This window comes from Syngnathus typhle, linkage group LG3 (assembly GCF_033458585.1).
Source record: "Syngnathus typhle isolate RoL2023-S1 ecotype Sweden linkage group LG3, RoL_Styp_1.0, whole genome shotgun sequence".
NCBI lineage: Eukaryota > Metazoa > Chordata > Actinopteri > Syngnathiformes > Syngnathidae > Syngnathus > Syngnathus typhle.
Window position 1 is genome coordinate 7,998,268 of NC_083740.1, and position 16,509 is coordinate 8,014,776.

General features: G+C 39.3%; 2 protein-coding genes across 2 annotated transcripts in view; one reads left to right on the forward strand and one right to left on the reverse strand.

Moving 5' to 3' along the window:
* Positions 1–491: 491 nt before the first annotated feature.
* Positions 492–4,543, reverse strand: psmd12 (proteasome 26S subunit, non-ATPase 12). Its single transcript, XM_061275207.1, has 11 exons — positions 4,330–4,543; positions 3,901–3,960; positions 3,594–3,722; positions 3,369–3,476; positions 2,965–3,069; positions 2,695–2,844; positions 2,312–2,446; positions 2,106–2,218; positions 1,481–1,655; positions 1,126–1,203; positions 492–921 (listed from the first exon to the last, which is right to left on the reverse strand). The coding sequence occupies exons 1-11, from the start codon at positions 4,435–4,437 to the stop codon at positions 712–714; spliced, it is 1,371 nt and encodes a 456-aa protein (XP_061131191.1). The 5' UTR covers positions 4,438–4,543; the 3' UTR covers positions 492–711.
* Positions 4,544–7,846: 3,303 nt separating this feature from the next.
* Positions 7,847–16,509, forward strand: part of LOC133151982 (cytoplasmic phosphatidylinositol transfer protein 1-like) — a 35,083-nt gene continuing 26,420 nt past the window's right edge. The window contains exon 1 of the mRNA XM_061275438.1: positions 7,847–8,149. Within this exon, the coding sequence (XP_061131422.1) occupies positions 8,102–8,149 (48 nt within the window). The 5' untranslated portion in view covers positions 7,847–8,101. The remainder of the gene's footprint in view (positions 8,150–16,509) is intronic.

Genomic DNA, 16,509 nt, shown 5'->3' on the forward strand with positions numbered 1-16,509 from the left:
AATGTCCTACCTATCCCAGCTGACATTGAGCAAGAGTAAGCAATGTTTCATGCTCAATAGCACCAATTTAGTCGATCTCAACCACTGTACGATGGCAGAGTTGTGTGAGAAATGATCAGGTGAGTTGCAAGAAATTTCCCAATCTCTTTTTTGCAAAATAAGCACATATTTGTTCATCCAAACAGAACAATTCAATGCTCTTCCAATTGACAAAAAAAAAAAAAACAGTTGCCACAAAATACCAATGTTTAAGATTTCACACTGAAAGCAAATTGGTGAGGAGTGAGATCACTTCAGCTGCTTTTTCCTAATGTAAAATTTAAGACCTGGTGAGGTTGGGAAATGCTGCTGTCGACATGTCGTAGTCTGCAACTGTGATTGCACGTGTTGTTGGACGCATCTGGCAAATTCATGAAAGTTCAAACTATTCAGGTGATAGCTCACTTATAAGTACTGTAATGCTTGTCATTACATAGTATATTACACATTCATTACACAAACGGAAGTTTATTTTAAATGGTCAGGCGGTAACAATTCAAGATGTGACAAGAGTATACAACAGTCATGTATCCGTTTTTAATGGAATAAACAACTCCGCACAGCCCTGCTGCCATGCTTATACTGCAGATCTTACGTTATTGTATACTCAAAAACAATTCCTCAGAAGGAGGGAAAACTACAACAATGGGGGAAAAAAACTACAATGTTGTTTCACTGCAAGTTGTGGATCATTTCCTCCTTGGCAATGAGATGTGTGGTCTTGTTGACCAGCGACATGAGAGAATTGAGTTTTTGTGACCAGTCATTAAGGAGGTCGTTGGGATCTTTGGGCCTCTGGAAGTTGATGATTCCGGCCAGACGGTCCACTTTGGCGTAGATGGTCTTGTTCACAACTAAGCTGGAGAGAAACTCCTCGGATTCCTGAAGAGTATAACATGCCAGATTTTTCCTCACAGCATTTTCAAAATTGGGAAGACTGTATCCTAAATGTACAATTTAAATAAAGGTAAATATGGTGTTTGATGTTTTGGCAATATAAAATGCATTTAAAAAAATCCGCGTGTTTTCAAACAATAGTAGTCGGACAACGAGGCTGACAGTTGCAGCCCATTAATCACTTCTTACGTCAATGGAGAGGTCAAGGAGCCCAGCCATCCTCTTCATGGTGATTCTGGTGTAATATTTGGCCATTATTCTTATGTTCTGAGGAAAAGAAGAGACACACATACAACACAATCAACATTTGATTTTCTGCTGCTGTAATTGCAACTGTGCTAATTTGGAGAGTGAGCCTGAGTGACATTTGCACATTATGCAAGCGGTGAATTATTATTATTTTATTTTGGGTCTGAACATATTACGCTCAATAAACTAGCGTTCACCGTATTTAAAGATTAATGCTTTATGTGTGGATTGCTAAAACCAATGTTGTCAATGTCACTTGCTTCGACCAATGTCTGTCACTGAGTCCTGGACTTACATGCTCCACTACTCTGTTCTTCAGGTCCTTCCACCGCTTCTCCGCCTCCTCGGAATACAAAAAGACATCTGTAGCGGGGCTCCCAGGTGAGCCCTCTCGCAGCTCCTTCCCATAATCCTCCACAAGGGCAGCCCAGCGCATAAGCTCCATGGTGGTGAATTGCTTCAGAAGCTCCCTGGAGATTGATCACGGTTACACAGAGACCACGGACATCGCATTGCACTATTGAGGGATACCGAGGACATCATTTCGCAATAAATGTATGGCAAACTATTTTTTTCTGATTACAGTGATTATTGACCGTTATTAACCAACGACTGTTGTTTTTTGGTATTGCTCAATGATTAATCAAAACCAAATAAACGACTAAGCAATATCACATGACTTTTTAGGTGCTGATTAATGCAAAAGGAAAAGTTCAGCTTAAGTGACAGAGGTTTAGTTTCTTATTCTCAATTGTCAAAATGTTGTTCAAAAACAAAATCATGTTTATAAAATGGGTGCCATGTGTAGAATTTTGAAGGGAAAAAAATATTCCATTATAGAACACAGCTATAATTTAACAAAACGTGTAGAAATTGCTCTGAATACTTTCTGGAAGCAACGTGTAAGTCGTGTCACTTACTTGTATTTGGGAATCTCTTCCAATTTCTTATCTGCACTGATTCTGTGTACGAGGTCAGACTGTTCATTGTCATATGGTGCAAGAATCACGTACAGCACGACACTCTTCAGGGCCTAAAACACACATTCATTTTGTGCACACATTCGTTCATGAGGACAACTCATCAGTTATCGGGAGCAGCTATGTTTAATGTAGCACGGATGTACCTGCTGCCACTTTGTGCTGTCTTCCAAGATGCATGGGGTGTCATAAATGGCCCGATAGTGTTTGCAGATAGACAAGTAAGACCCCTCGTGTAGGTCCACTTGAATCATTAGGTTGTAATACTTCAGCTTCAGTTCCTAAATTGTTCATAGGGAAGAGAGTTTTCAGGTAAACCTTCATCCATATATCTGGTTCAGCACTCAATGGGGTTGTAGTAGAGCTGGACCCTTTCCCAGATGGGCAATAAGTGAGGAGAACCCTCAAACAGTTGCCAGTTAATCACAGTTCATCAAACTCCTCTTAAAACACACAAACAAAAAGTACAAACCCTCACTCCTTTCTACGGCACACATTTTTTACATTTGGTTTTCTGCTAGTGTCTTACCTCACTGCCTTCCTCTTGGAAAAATTTGGTGTTTATCTTCTTGCTGATGATCTGTGTGCGAATGTAGTCCTTGACAGCAACACAAAGCCTCATCTGTTCCAAGATGAACTCCACCTTTTCTTTTTTCTCCATTGAGCCATATGTCTCCACCTGAGGTTAAAAAAAGCATTGATCAGGCAGATATAAGGGTGATTACTTTGTTTGCAGCAGGTTAAAATTGAACTTGGCAACTACCACTATATGAACCCAATCCCAGCGATAGTCTCTTACCTGCAGCTCCTGAAGAATGGATGATGCCTCTTTTACATCTCCACTTTGTTCCTTGATATTAGCCAAGGTCTTTGTGAGCCTGGCACGCTCAATCTCGACATAGATCTGGGACGAAGATATGTTTCAACATTTATCAAAAGAAGCAAAGTCAAGCTTTGTCAACGCGACATAATGTTTAAGGGAGTAAAAATATCAGAATGAAATAAAAATTCTGTAGGAGAAGCTAAGTAAACATAAATCCTGGTATTTGATAATTTGCTCTATTAAGGATAAAAAACTGAAAAATAAATGCGAAGCGACAATACGCTGTGTGGGGAAAAGGGTAGTTCATGAAATTGGCCAAAAGATGGAACAAAATGCCAAGATCCAAAGAAATTCAAACACTGATTAGGGCTAATCCAAACCTTTCCAGCAGTCACAGTCCGAAGCGTGTCAATGAGCCGGAGCTTTATGGTCAAATCCGTCACAGAATCAACATATTTGTAACATTCTTGCACCATTTTTGCAACAGCCTAATGAGAGAAACAGTACAACACAAAATGGTTTGTAAAGCAGAAAATCACGAGAAAACTTTTTATTGAATGACTTCATTGGTAAGGAGGGACATTGATGGAAATATTATGTCTGACCTGCTTCAGCTGACTCCTCCTTTTAGAAAGTAGCATAATGTTTTCGTTCAGAGCATCCCAGTCTTTTGCTGCATAACACATCTGGACCACAGCCACAAGGATTCTTGACGTCGACACCATGTCTGATGCCTTTGCAGAGTATAAATGAAAATAAAATAAAAAAACATGTTATCAGCATCAAAATCCCAATCAAATGAACATATCAATGACTAAATGTGTCCAGGAGCCCTCAATTTACACAATTACAAGTGCTATCCATGTAATTAATGCAATAAAAATAAAGTTAACCATCATTATTGCAACTTACCGTTCTAGTTTGCTTCTCTAATGATAACAGGCTTTCAACTGCTTCTTGCAGCTTGCCATCCTGATGGGAAAAAAAATATAGATTTTATATCACACGTTTAGCATTTGCAACATTTTGAACATTTTATGAGCACAACATTTATTCAAGTTAATTGTTGGGATGATGATGATAGTGATATTTACACGGACGGCTAAACCTGCTAGCATACTATGCTTCAGTATACAAACAAGCACGCCAAAGGTAATAAAATAGAATATAATGGATGTGTGGAAGTTCTAGATTTTATGAACTGCAAGCTTTTATTTTAACTTTATTTATCTCAGAGAGTTAGGGGGTACTTTTCAGGCGTGTATAGTTAGCTCAAATGCTAGAAAACGAGTACTTGACACCATGACTCAGCCAGCGGTGGCCTCTTTCGCGACCTCTTACTTTAGCCATTTTCTCGCATTCCGGGAGACGTTGATCTACAGTTGAGCTGTAGTCGACCTCCATCTTTACAATCTTTCCATCAGATCTTTCGGATCTTTCTTCTGCCATGTTTGAGATGTCCAGGTAACGATTAGTTACTACGGGTTTACTGCTCGTAAGGCTACCGCAAGTATTTTGCCTGTCATATGAACGGGACTGGAAGTTGACCAATCAGTTGCGAGGATGTTAAAGGTGTCCCGTACGCCTGAAAGACCCTGGAAGGACCCGCTTTAGTTCCTTTTTAGCATGCCTTGTTAGATATTACTAAATTATTTCCCCCGTGTGTGCGTAAACAGATTTCACAGCAAATAGCCGTCTGACTGATACTTAGGTAGAAAGGAAAATACTAAATATGAACTTGTACACACACCTGTGCATATTTATTTCATCCTTTACTCCCTCTGTTATTACTGTATAATTTTTTTTATTTAGTGTATACCAGGAGCGGGTTATTTCTGGGGCTTAAGGCCCACGCCAGGTATTTAAAATGGAGATTTGTAGATGACAATAACAAAAACAGTAAAAACGTGCTTACAAATCATATACAATCGTTTTAATCAATAATTCTCAGGTTTTATTACGTTATGTTAGGTTTTTATTTAAACTTGATCAAGCAAAGGCATTTAAGAACAGGTGATTTCCAATGTCGATCTGGCAGCAGACTGCAAAAAAAACCAGCCAAATAAAAGCAAAAACAAATACACCTACAATTTATATTATCATAATTAATTATTTTCTTAGTCAGCATTTGTTCAATTCAAGAGCGGCACGGTGAGCACGTCATCCTCACAGTTAGGAGGGTGCGGGTTGGATTCCACCTCCGGCCCTCCCTGTGTGGAGTTTGCATATTCTCCCCGTGCCTGCGTGGGTTTTCTCCAGGCGGTCCGGTTTCCTCCCACATCCCAAAAACATGCATAGTAGGCCGATTGAGAACTCCAAATTCTCCCTAGGTGAGATTGCGTATGCAGATTGCTGTTCGTGTCTGTGTGCCTTGCGATTGGCTGGCAACCGGTTCAGGGTGGCCCCCGCCTACTGCCCGAAAACTGATTGGCTAAGATCCAGCACACCCGCGGTATAGAAAATGAATGGATGGATATTTAATTCAAAATGTAATGTCTAACATTTCACGGGTTTTAAAATATTTTATTTTAATATATATTAATTTTTAAATTTACAGTGATTCAATTGCCTTTGAAGATTGTGAATCAGTGTGACTTTACTTTAGTGAGCTTGTAAAAATACACCATACTCAACAAGATTTTGCGACATAAACGACTCAAGCATGTAACGTCTCCTACACACCAGTAGAGGTCTTTCTTGTAGCTTTTGATTTGAATCTAAACACAGGCCATAAAAAAAGAGCTTAAAAGGGTCAACAGTTTCCCTCCTTGTAGCAGAAACAGCCCTGATTGCTTCACCGATATTTGAATCAACAACATAAAGATTGAAGAGTTAAAAAAATAAACGTGGCGTGCATTACAAAGGCTCATATGTCGTTGCATAATCTGACTTTGTTCTGAAAATACTTTACATGACATAATAAATATGTCCTTTATAAAGGAGACCGGGTTGAGGGTAACAAATATTTTACCTATATTACTATTTTCAACTGGTGTATTATTTTCTGATATAGCTTCTGAATATAGCATCTTACATTGAAAATATTCAAATCTAAGTAGAAAATGTTTTAGGTGTCGGTGTGATTCTCTGCTGTAAAGCAGAACTAAGGTCTTTCACATCTTTTTTTTTACCACCTTTGGCATGAAACCACATCTGAGATGACATCATTCTTTAATCTGCTTTTTAATCAACAAGACCTTATTGAAATTGTTACGTCATCAACAGGCCTTTACTTTGTGATCCCCTGATGCGTCAGTAAAAGCAATAGGAATACAGAAGAAAAAAATCCTTCTAAATACTGTCCTAGTAAATGTTTCTTGCACCATGCACCAGAGAAACATGATGAAATCTCTGTTTGATCAAATGTCCAGCTCATATCAAATCATACCTCTTTTCCACATGGCCAAAGGCACTCCACTAAAGATAATGTGAAAGCAAACAGCTCGGCTGTCTCGCTGGAGCATCCACAGTGGAACCTCCAAATTCAAACTCGTTTTTTGCCGCTGCCAGTTTTTCTTAGTTTCAAAACAAATGTAGAGTAAATTCATTCTTCTGGCTCAAACGCTCACAAGCATTAAAACAGGTTTTAAGTTTACATTCTTAACAGCAAGTTTCAATTGAACAAAAGTTACACTGAAGCAAAATTTCTCAACTATGAAGACGCCGAACTAGTGGCATCATCAGGCCTGTTGGCCCTCATAAAATAACCTTAAGCCTCGCCTTGGAATGTTGTAAAAGTTATCATCTGAAAATATACTCACTGGTAGAAAGTTATAGAAATAAAGTGTAAATTGATATTTATCCATCCATTTATTTTTCGCACATCTTATCTTGATGAGTGTCGTGTCCGTGCTGAAGTTTATTATTGTGAGAATTCATTAACATGATCAATCTCTTCTCAAATGAATTGTTAATTATTAAAGGGACCATTGATAGACCTTAACGTTAGCACTTAATCTAATAGGTCTGATGTAAAAATGATGTCAGCGCCGAAATTCACCTTGCTGAAAATCTCGTTGGTGATTTAATGCGTTTTTTATGACTACATTCAGCGCATCTTAATGACGGACATTACTTGTGGGTTGTGTCTGGTTCTCCACACATCAGCCTGACTATGTCATATTGAGGAAAGGAGGCAAGAATTCTCACATCAACAGAATATAGTACAAAGGGAAGATATTTAATGTCAAAACTGATCAACTTTTTTTTTCAAATACTCTCATTTCGAAATGGGATCAAAGGCATATTCATACAATTACATCACCTTTCCTTTTAATAATGCTGAATAATTCCCTTCAATAATTGTGGTAGCGTGATCATTTCCCAAACCAGAGGTCAGGGGTTCGATCCCTGGCCATTGTGACCTTGTTGAAATATCCTTGAAAATATAATTGTTGCTCCTGATGCTGTGTCATCAGTCAGTGAATGTTAATTCAGTGTGAAGCGCTTTGAGGGCCTGATCAGGTGGACGCCTCCCTTGTGAGGTTTTCCGGGAACGTTCCATGGATGCCCCTGGACGCGCTAGAGAGACAATGTCTCTTGGCTGGCCTGGGAACACCTTGGGTGGAGTTGGAAGAGGCGGCTGGGGAGAGGGAAGTGTGGGCTTGACTGGTGAAGATGCTGCCTGACTCCGAATAAGCGGATGGATGGATGGATGGATGGATGGATGGATCTGATTACAAAGTGCAAGGTCCATGGTAAATGGAAAGAGTATTTTATAGATTTGAAATGACAACATCGAGAACAACGTGCTGATTATGACCCTTTTTTTTTTTATAAAGGTAAAACTCATTGTGCTTTTATTTTGAAGCTCAAATCTTTCACATTTCCGGTTATGCTTATTGCGAGCTTGTTGCTAACTCCTGACTCTTGAGCTTTAAAGGAGGGGACAAATCCTTCAAACTGAGCTGACTTGGCATTGCAACGTTCCGCTAGCGAATGCTGGCTTCGGATGAGCGAACTCCGTAAATCGGGCCGCACTTGGAAAGCACCATCCTCCCGTATGCGCTAAAACAAAGCAAAGGAGTTTTGCATTTCTTTTTTGGATCCTACATCCCAGTGAGGAGGGAGCGTTGTGAGACACATTGTCAGCAGCACGGGCAGCACAGGGAAGATGTTGCTGAAAGAGTACAGGATATGCATGCCGCTCACTGTGGAGGAGGTGAGTTCTTTGCCTTTGAGGCGTTTTTGTGCTCCTATGAATGCTCGGTTTTGTCCAGCAAACTCATCTAACTTGGCTCATCTGTGTGCGCGCCTTTGCGCGTGAGTGATGAAGTTCATGCCAGACAGCCTCATATCAATAGCACGCACACACTAGTGCTATTATTATATATATGTATTTATGTATACATTGTTGCCTCGATGATTTAATGTATTATTTTAATATATTAATAATTTAATTGATTGAATTAATTAATTTAACGTGTGTGCGCGCGCGCCAGTATAGGCTTGTGCTCCCGACACGCACAGACGCAATATATTATATTACAAGGCTCGAAATAAAAGCACTTATGCAAATCAAATACTTAATAGGAGGAGCAAGTTTCTAACTTTATGAGGTATTTTCCCCTGCAGGTTTTATCAAAGCTTAAAAGTATGCATGTTAATCCAGCATGAAATATTTAAATTTGTGAGTGATATTATTTGTTTGTTCTCTCAATAGTCTTGACTTTTGACTTTGACTTTTGCACAATAAATGTTCCCAAATTACATTACAACGGAACTTTTTTATTTTTTACAATTTAGCTTTGCTTCTAGACATGAAACAAGTTTGAGGCTATACACAATGTGTGTATAAAATAAGAGTTGATTGTATAAAAAAAAGAAAACCATATTGTCATATTTTATTCATTTTTTAATGAATTGCTTCAGTTCCCTGGAATTAACCTACAACAAAATAATAATAAGCTCCACTAAGTTAGAAAGTTGTTCCTGAGGCAGGCATACCTTAATTGAAAAATGGCTCTGTTTTGGTTAAATGGGCACATATACTGGTACTTGCGGTGCTTATTTTTCTTCATTTTCCATATTTGTCATTCGAGCTGACCAATTCACCTGAGCTTGTGTACAAGCTGAGGCATCAGAACCTGATGGCACTTTAGCAATAAACCCACTGTATGTCCTCAACACGTGATGAATACACACAGACACACACTTGAGTGACGGATGCCCTCCCCCATTGTGTGCATTCAGATTTGTCTATCAGGTCTCGAGTCAAGTCTAAAATTAGAAGTGGAGGATAATTGCTCTCCTGCACTGGCATGCACATTACAAACAAGACAACACCTTGTCTCTCTCTGTTGTCACCATTTGACAGCTACTCTTTTATTGTTCAGCACTTTAGTGTTTTTGAGGCCTAGTTGCTCCCCTCTCACAGGCATCTGTTGACACTATCTGTAGAAAAAAACCTCAATGTAGCATTCTGGAGGCAGTCATGCTTACTTTGATAGCACTTGAAATATGACTTGATGGAGCACTGGCGTCTTCTGATGGATTTTTAATGACTTGTGCAAAGGATGTGTCTCACCAATGCCTGCATGTTGATGTTTTTGATGAACCATAAAATCACTGCTCTTGTGACCAACTTCAGGTTGTCATAAATCGCTGCGACATACACATTCATGATGCAAGTCAAACTTCACATGCTTAAAGACCTGATGATAAAATAATTGCAAAACTTGAATATGACTTAAACAAGAGTCTGGTGTCATACAATGACTGACCTGGGCGAAATGTTAAAGTGCTTTCACACTGCACTGAGTTTGCGCTGTGCCAACCACGAGGTAGGACTCAGAATAATGCAGGCATGACAGTGGCAGAGTACAAGTGTGCCAAAATCTGCCATTTGTTGCTAAGCTACCACACAAGCTATTTTTTGAGCCGAGTTCCTTTTCTTGCTGGTTTGGTTATAGTCGCAGACTCGCGATATGCATTTGGTGGCGTTATTTCAATAGAGTCTGTAAGCTCCTCAAGACCACTTAAGAATGTATATCAGGCTAGGCAGGGAGTAGTTTGACAGCATGTGTGCTACCACAGTATGCTTGATTTTATTTGAAGCCAATATGAATTCTAAATAACACATTTATCTCACTTTCATCAAACTTGGTACAGCCAAAGTATGCTACCCGTAAGAGTTGCTCAACTTCCCAAAGCTGATGTCATGTTTATTCTTTTGACCACAAACTAGTTGAGACTGATTCACCAGTACAGTACACGCCTTAATTATTTCAAGATGCCCTTTCCGTAAGTTCTGGATTTTCTATCATATGTATAATACGTTCTCAGAATTCCTGGTATCCATGCACAAAAAAGTATTATCCATATAGTAATTTGATGTATTAGGAACTCTTGTGCTCAGGCATGTTTTTTGATGTAAACATAAGGTCTCTTACCTTGTCAAGAGTTTCTACTGACACTCCTGCCTTTGTTTGAGCTGTTTCCAGGTGTGACACACAAACTTCTCTAACAGAAAAAAAGAAGAGCAAAGTCCTGGATATGTGTTGAGCATTACTGAAGACGACAGAGCGTTTGGAAAATACTTCTTGTCGTCCTTAGGACCCACTTTCATTTAAAAATAAAATAAAATAGAAACAAATGTTTCTGACCCTTTTTATGAAAAAAAAAATCCACTCTTACCACACCTCAGACCAGTGAAAATTCTAAAGTATAATTATATGAATTTGATACATTAGACATTGCAAATATAGGAATACCGTAAATTTCGGACTATAAGCCGCGACTACTTTTGCAAATTTTAAACCCTGAATCATGAGTTTTAGCTGGTGCGGCTTATAGTCCGGTGCAGTTTATAGTCCGAAAATTACGGTATATGTGAAACATTTTCCCAACCCATCTATAGAATATGACAAAATGTTTTATTTTCCTTTTCTCCATACAGTATACACACCCTTGAATTTTAATCCCATTTTCAATTCTCAGCTTAATTAACTATCACACTTGCCTTTTTTTAGGGTGTACTAATCCACATCGTAAGCAAAATATTATATACAAGCATATGTAGGTTGAGAATGTGGAAGGAGACAGCTAAAGAGAGAATAGAGGTTATGTTACTCGACCGTACTTGCAAGGAAAACCCAGCTAAGGCACGTTTTACATTCTCTTTAGTTAGTCAGGTCTGAATGAACCAGGATGGAGACAAAGAGGCCACTTCTTGTGTTTGTTCTTCTCAAGGCTGTACGACGTGTCATGCCGTCAGTGTGTTTTTAAAGTTTCCTGCCCCTCCAAACAGAAAGGAAGGAAGGAGGCTGGAGTGTCAAATGTGCCAATGTAAAGTGACTGTGTAGCTGACTGTTAAGGATTCAAGTTAAACAAATGAAGGAGTGGATGCTAGTAAATAAGGGAGGAGTTGTGCTAATTTGGAATTTCCTCAGAGTTTTGCACGAATGACGGTTTGTTTGTTTGTGTGTGCGTGGGTGCGTATGTGCGGGCCTGCATGTGTTTTTGTCAAACAAGGTCATGTCTCTGTCTGTATATTCTCCGGAAACCGATGTCTCTGACGGCTTTATGACTGTTGCTTCAGCACAATGGCAGATGTAGGACAGACTTGCTTCACGGTGTTTACTCAAGTTGAACTGTAAACACCAAAGAAATCATTGAGCAATGTCAGACAGCATGCGGTCTTCCATCAGCCACCTGTTTAAAGTCTCCAGACTTCCTTTTTGTGCATCTGTCTTTTTGAAGGCTCACCCTAAGCGTGCATTGTTTTAGGAAAGACATTGCGCCGCCTCTACTTGTGTCGTGACTGAAAGGAGGAGGGGTCGGCAAGCTTGGTGGATTTACGTCACATCGTATGTTGGGTTTTGTTTGATAGTTTTTCGGCGATGACGGTTCATGTTGTCAAGCAACCTTAATCAACTCAAGACAATAAGACAGCTTGTTGAGAATCATGACTTGTTGCAAATAAAAAAAAAATAAAAAAGGTGATTGCTTTGTTGTGATCAATTCATTCTCAAAGGTGTATTTTATTCACAAGCTCATTTTGATATCTTTTCCACAACAAAGAGACATTTCATTTTCTGTTGGAAGTAGGTACGGATTGGAAATGATTCATTTCTTTAGATATTAGGGATGTACAACAGCACTTTTTTTTATATATATATATATATAAAGTGTAAGCATAATTACAGCCATGGTTGTGATGTCACTCATGTCACATCAGAAATTTCTGGTCTGGAAAAACAGACAAAACCATTTTTGAAGGAATTTAGTCTCACCCTCTTTCTGCCACGCCCAGCTACTCTTGGAAAAGATGAAAAAGGTCGTAGGTCATGGTAGATGAGGTACCACAGTGTTTTTCCTTGCTACAGCTGCTTTCACTTCTACCTCCCAGTCTTCAGCTGACAAGCTTATTTGCAAACTCGTGACCCAAAATGCTGACATCATGCAAAACTTCGATTGCTGCCCTTAGTCAGCATATGCTCCAGCTGCATTAATGACGTCATGTTCGCCTAAAAGGAAACCTACATACAGGAATCGTAGGCAGGGGCAGGGTTAGGATTAGGGTTACCCTACTGTTAGGCAAGCTCGGCAGTCGTTGAGGGTGACAAAATCTAGGGGGGCGGAAAAATCATCAGGTGAAAAAGTCCACACTGGCATTTTTTGCCGCCCACTCCCAAGGGTGGAAAAATTTAGGGGCCTGCAAAATCACTAGATGACTAGACACTCGCTAAACTAAAAGCTCATAAAGTAATTAAGTGAAGCCCACTGATCATGTAAATTGACATGTTTTTTTGGTATGGATCAAAACACAAATGTGTATGCAATTGTATGTCAATCATAATAGCCTCAATAGAAATAGAAACAATAACGTTTTGGTTGTGCTAGTAGTTTAAAGATAACTTGGAAATTGGTGGTGGTGGGGGCAGGGGTGCCGTTTTTGGAAGTTGCCTAGGGCGACAAATACCCTTGGGCCCTGATCGTAGGTTATGTTTATACAATAACAACGTAGTTCAAACCTGGCACGTCTTTGTTTTGGTTTTGGAAAGGTTTGGTGGACATAAAACAGTGCTGGTAAGTTTAAAATACAGTAGGCTTATGTGTGGACTTTGATGCAAGAAAAACATTATTTTTAAAAACATACTTAATTTCAAGTAGACATTGAAGCAGTTGTTGCTACCATAAAGGGTTAGATTGTAAAGACGTGCTTGACAAGTAGCTCTTTGCAACATCTTAACCACATTTCCACTGCTTGTAAAAGTCAGCTATTTTAGTTTTTGTTTCTTGGGTCACTCTTGTCTTGAATGGGGGCGATTTCCCATTTTCCCACGTAGGACAGAAATATAACAGAGGTGCAACGAGCCTGTGCGTAGGGGAATGCCGTTATGCCGAGAGAAGGTGTGAAATTAAATGACCCAGTAGACACTCACCCCTTGTGTTTCGCTTTTGAAATTGCATCAAAGCATGTATTCTCCGAAGGGGTCTTTTAGGAAAAACACAACTTCTTCTTGAGATGGCAGGCAATGAAGATGGATTGGAGATATTTGGAGATGCATGACTCTTTGAATGAGAGGAGGCGGAACTTGGTGAGTCAGTGTCCAGATGGATAACTGGAACTGCAGGGACAACTGGGCTGAGTCTTTCTCAAAGTGGGTCTCACTTACTGCGTATGCACAAAATGCGATCTAAAATATTCATACACAACATCCTGTGTGGTTAACCGTATGTGTAATGTTGTAAATTGACATACAGTAATTTTCCTCTCTTTTCTTTGAAAATAATAAAACAGTGGGGTATCAGCTTTTTTTTTTAATGTCTACTTCGGTCCTGCCTGTTGGTCTTATTTTTTGTATTCTGCTTAGGCCACCAAACAATATTTCTTATTCATGACTTGACAGGTCCGATTGTGTTTCTATTTAGTGTTTTGTAAGAAAACTGTTTTTTAATGAGTAAAACTGAATACATTTCAATATCTATAAATTTGATACAACCCCTACTTGCCAAAGAATACATAGAGTTAACATCTAAAGCCTCATTTGGGGTTAGTCGCGTAACTCTGTCTGACCACTTGCATGTGGACGGATTGCTGATGTTGTTGATATGAGAACACACACACCACGGAGAAGCGTTTGTCTTCACACAGCTGGCACATCCACCTGATCCGGACACCTGGTTGTTGCACTGTAACAAGATTACAAGTGTCATTTGTCCCCCCCCGCCCCTGTGGACGATTATCCGTCATTGATATCCATGGAAGCGCTTGTGTTTTTTTGTACATGTGCCAGCATCAAGAATGACAATGATCATTTTAAACGCATGACTGCAACATGAGCATGAGGCTTGAGGCACAAGATTAAATTTAAAATGCTCACGGGCATGTTTTTTTTTTTTTATCTAGGTTGCGGCAGCATGGAGTTGGAAATGGCCATGAAATTCCATTAAATTCATCATCTTCTGCATGTAGTGCTCGGTCATGTGTGAGCAGAAGTCTTAACCAGCTGACTTTGGGCGAGAGGCAGACTATACTCTGTATTGCCAGTCAATCATAGGGCATGACTGAATCCTTTAATAGGGCCTTGGATCACCATTTCATTTCCTAAAGTGTTTGATTCACTTCTTTCATTCCAAATTCACCCAGCTGATCACATGATTTAGAACGTATAACTGCTATGCATTAGGTTACTTCAGGTTTTTCCATTTGGTGCAGTCCTTCCATCCCACACCCTTTATGGTCAGATTCCTTCCTTCCACACATGGTTTTGTTTAGGAAATGGGCTGTTTGTTTCTTTGGTGTCTTGGTGAGGTGCAAGGCCTTTTACCATCTGGTATACAATGCAATGCTGTGATTCAATCAAAATCCCATTTACTTCCATTTAGTCCTTTGGAGGAAACCATCACGTGTTGTGATGGCCCATTATCCAACCCTTCTCATTTCCTTATGTGCACGTACTTCTGTGTTTGTGTTCACGTGTGCTTTGCGATTGTTTCACAACGTGGGTTTTGCACATATCAAACATTGAAAGCAGAAGGCTTCCTTAGCCACATAACCAATTGTGTGTCCCTCTCGTGACTCAGCAGTGGCACCTATACTGCATTCATGACATGCGGCAACAATATATGAGAGAATCTTGCCACCTTTGTTGTTATTGTTGTTTGTTTTTGTTTCACAGAGACCATCTTTTTCCTTTTAGCTTTGTTGGGTCGAAAATGTTATTGCGTCATAGTGAGGCATGCAGGATCAATTTTGGATGAATTATAGCATAGCTATAGAGATGAAATTCCAAGCAATGATTGGATGCAGTTTACCAAGTTTCTTTCAAATTAAAATTCTGTCTAAATCTTTCTGAATTCACAGTACACAACTACAGTTCCTTAAGGTGTAAACATGCTTTTGCTGTAGAAAGCAGACATCTGGTAGTGTACTAATAATTACATTTCTATAAAGTTGTCACATTTTCATTGTGATGAGATGATGATAGAGTTCATGGAATGTGATGCGAGATGAAGGCTCTTTGTTGTGCCACAAGTACTTGACATTACAGTACAATAATTCATTTGCTAGACTGAGCTACTCAGTACCACGGGGCAGTTTAAGAAGAAGCACTTATAATGAGCTTGTCTTAAAATGGGAAGAACATTCAATGGTCTTGGGAAATGAGTTTATGCAAACCATTCAGACCCTTTGCCCTGAAACACATTTAATAATGCAGTGAGGTTTGGAGCGGCGAGTGCTGAATGATGGAGCAAAGTGGCAATACTAGTATGTCGGACATTTTTATGTACACGCGCTGACACGGATGTTTTGATTAGTAAGAAGTCAAACTACTCAGCCATCTATTCTCAGTGAAAAAATAATTTAATTTCACAGAAGAATACAGGATTTCATCTAACCAGGTTCAATGTTGATAATGAATGGATGACTTACAGTTTCATTAAGATACGTACCTTCCATAAGCATTATCTGCTGTAGAAATAATCCCCGTCTCTCTCTCTGGATTATTGAAAACATTTCTGACAAAAGCACAAGGGGCATTAACACAATAAACAGGGTTAAAACGTCAATGCGGCAGCTGGAAGAAAATGGTAAATAAAAAGGTAATTTAGGATAAATAAAGGATTGTGCTTGTCATTATGACGAATATAACACAAAACATAATTTTGCTGTGGTCCAGTCTGCATCATCTCTAGTTGGCTGATAGCACACTTTTGTTTTGTTGATTTATTTATTTTAAATCCACATTCCAATGTCATTATTCCATTACCGTCCTTTGCTTATGGTACCTTCGATTGTGGATTCTACCGCAGTGTTTGCAAGTTTCCTTCTCAGATACCACAAGTACTGAATGTGACCTCTGTGACCTCTTCGAATGGCTTAACTCGGTAAACTCTTCTTGGCTCTTTGCAACGAATCGACTTTCACTGTACATTTAAGTTAATAACATACAAACAAACTTAATTAAGAAGTGCAGACAAAGTTTCTCCCAGCTACAGACATATAAAGCATGCTAAAGATAGCTACGTATATGCGTCCACGCTTCATTATGATCTCTCGTTTCTGTGGCAACC

What these genes read in the sequence shown, in the direction of transcription:
- psmd12 (XM_061275207.1), bottom strand. Translation starts at nt 4,437, where the DNA reads ATGGCAGAAGAAAGATCCGAAAGATCTGATGGAAAGATTGTAAAGATG. An exon ending in AATGCGAGAAAATGGCTAAA is followed by an intron (nt 3,961 to 4,329) that starts GTAAGAGGTCGC and finishes TTTTCCCATCAG; the next exon opens with GATGGCAAGCTGCAAGAAGC. An exon ending in GAAGAGATTCCCAAATACAA is followed by an intron (nt 1,656 to 2,105) that starts GTAAGTGACACG and finishes ATCAATCTCCAG; the next exon opens with GGAGCTTCTGAAGCAATTCA.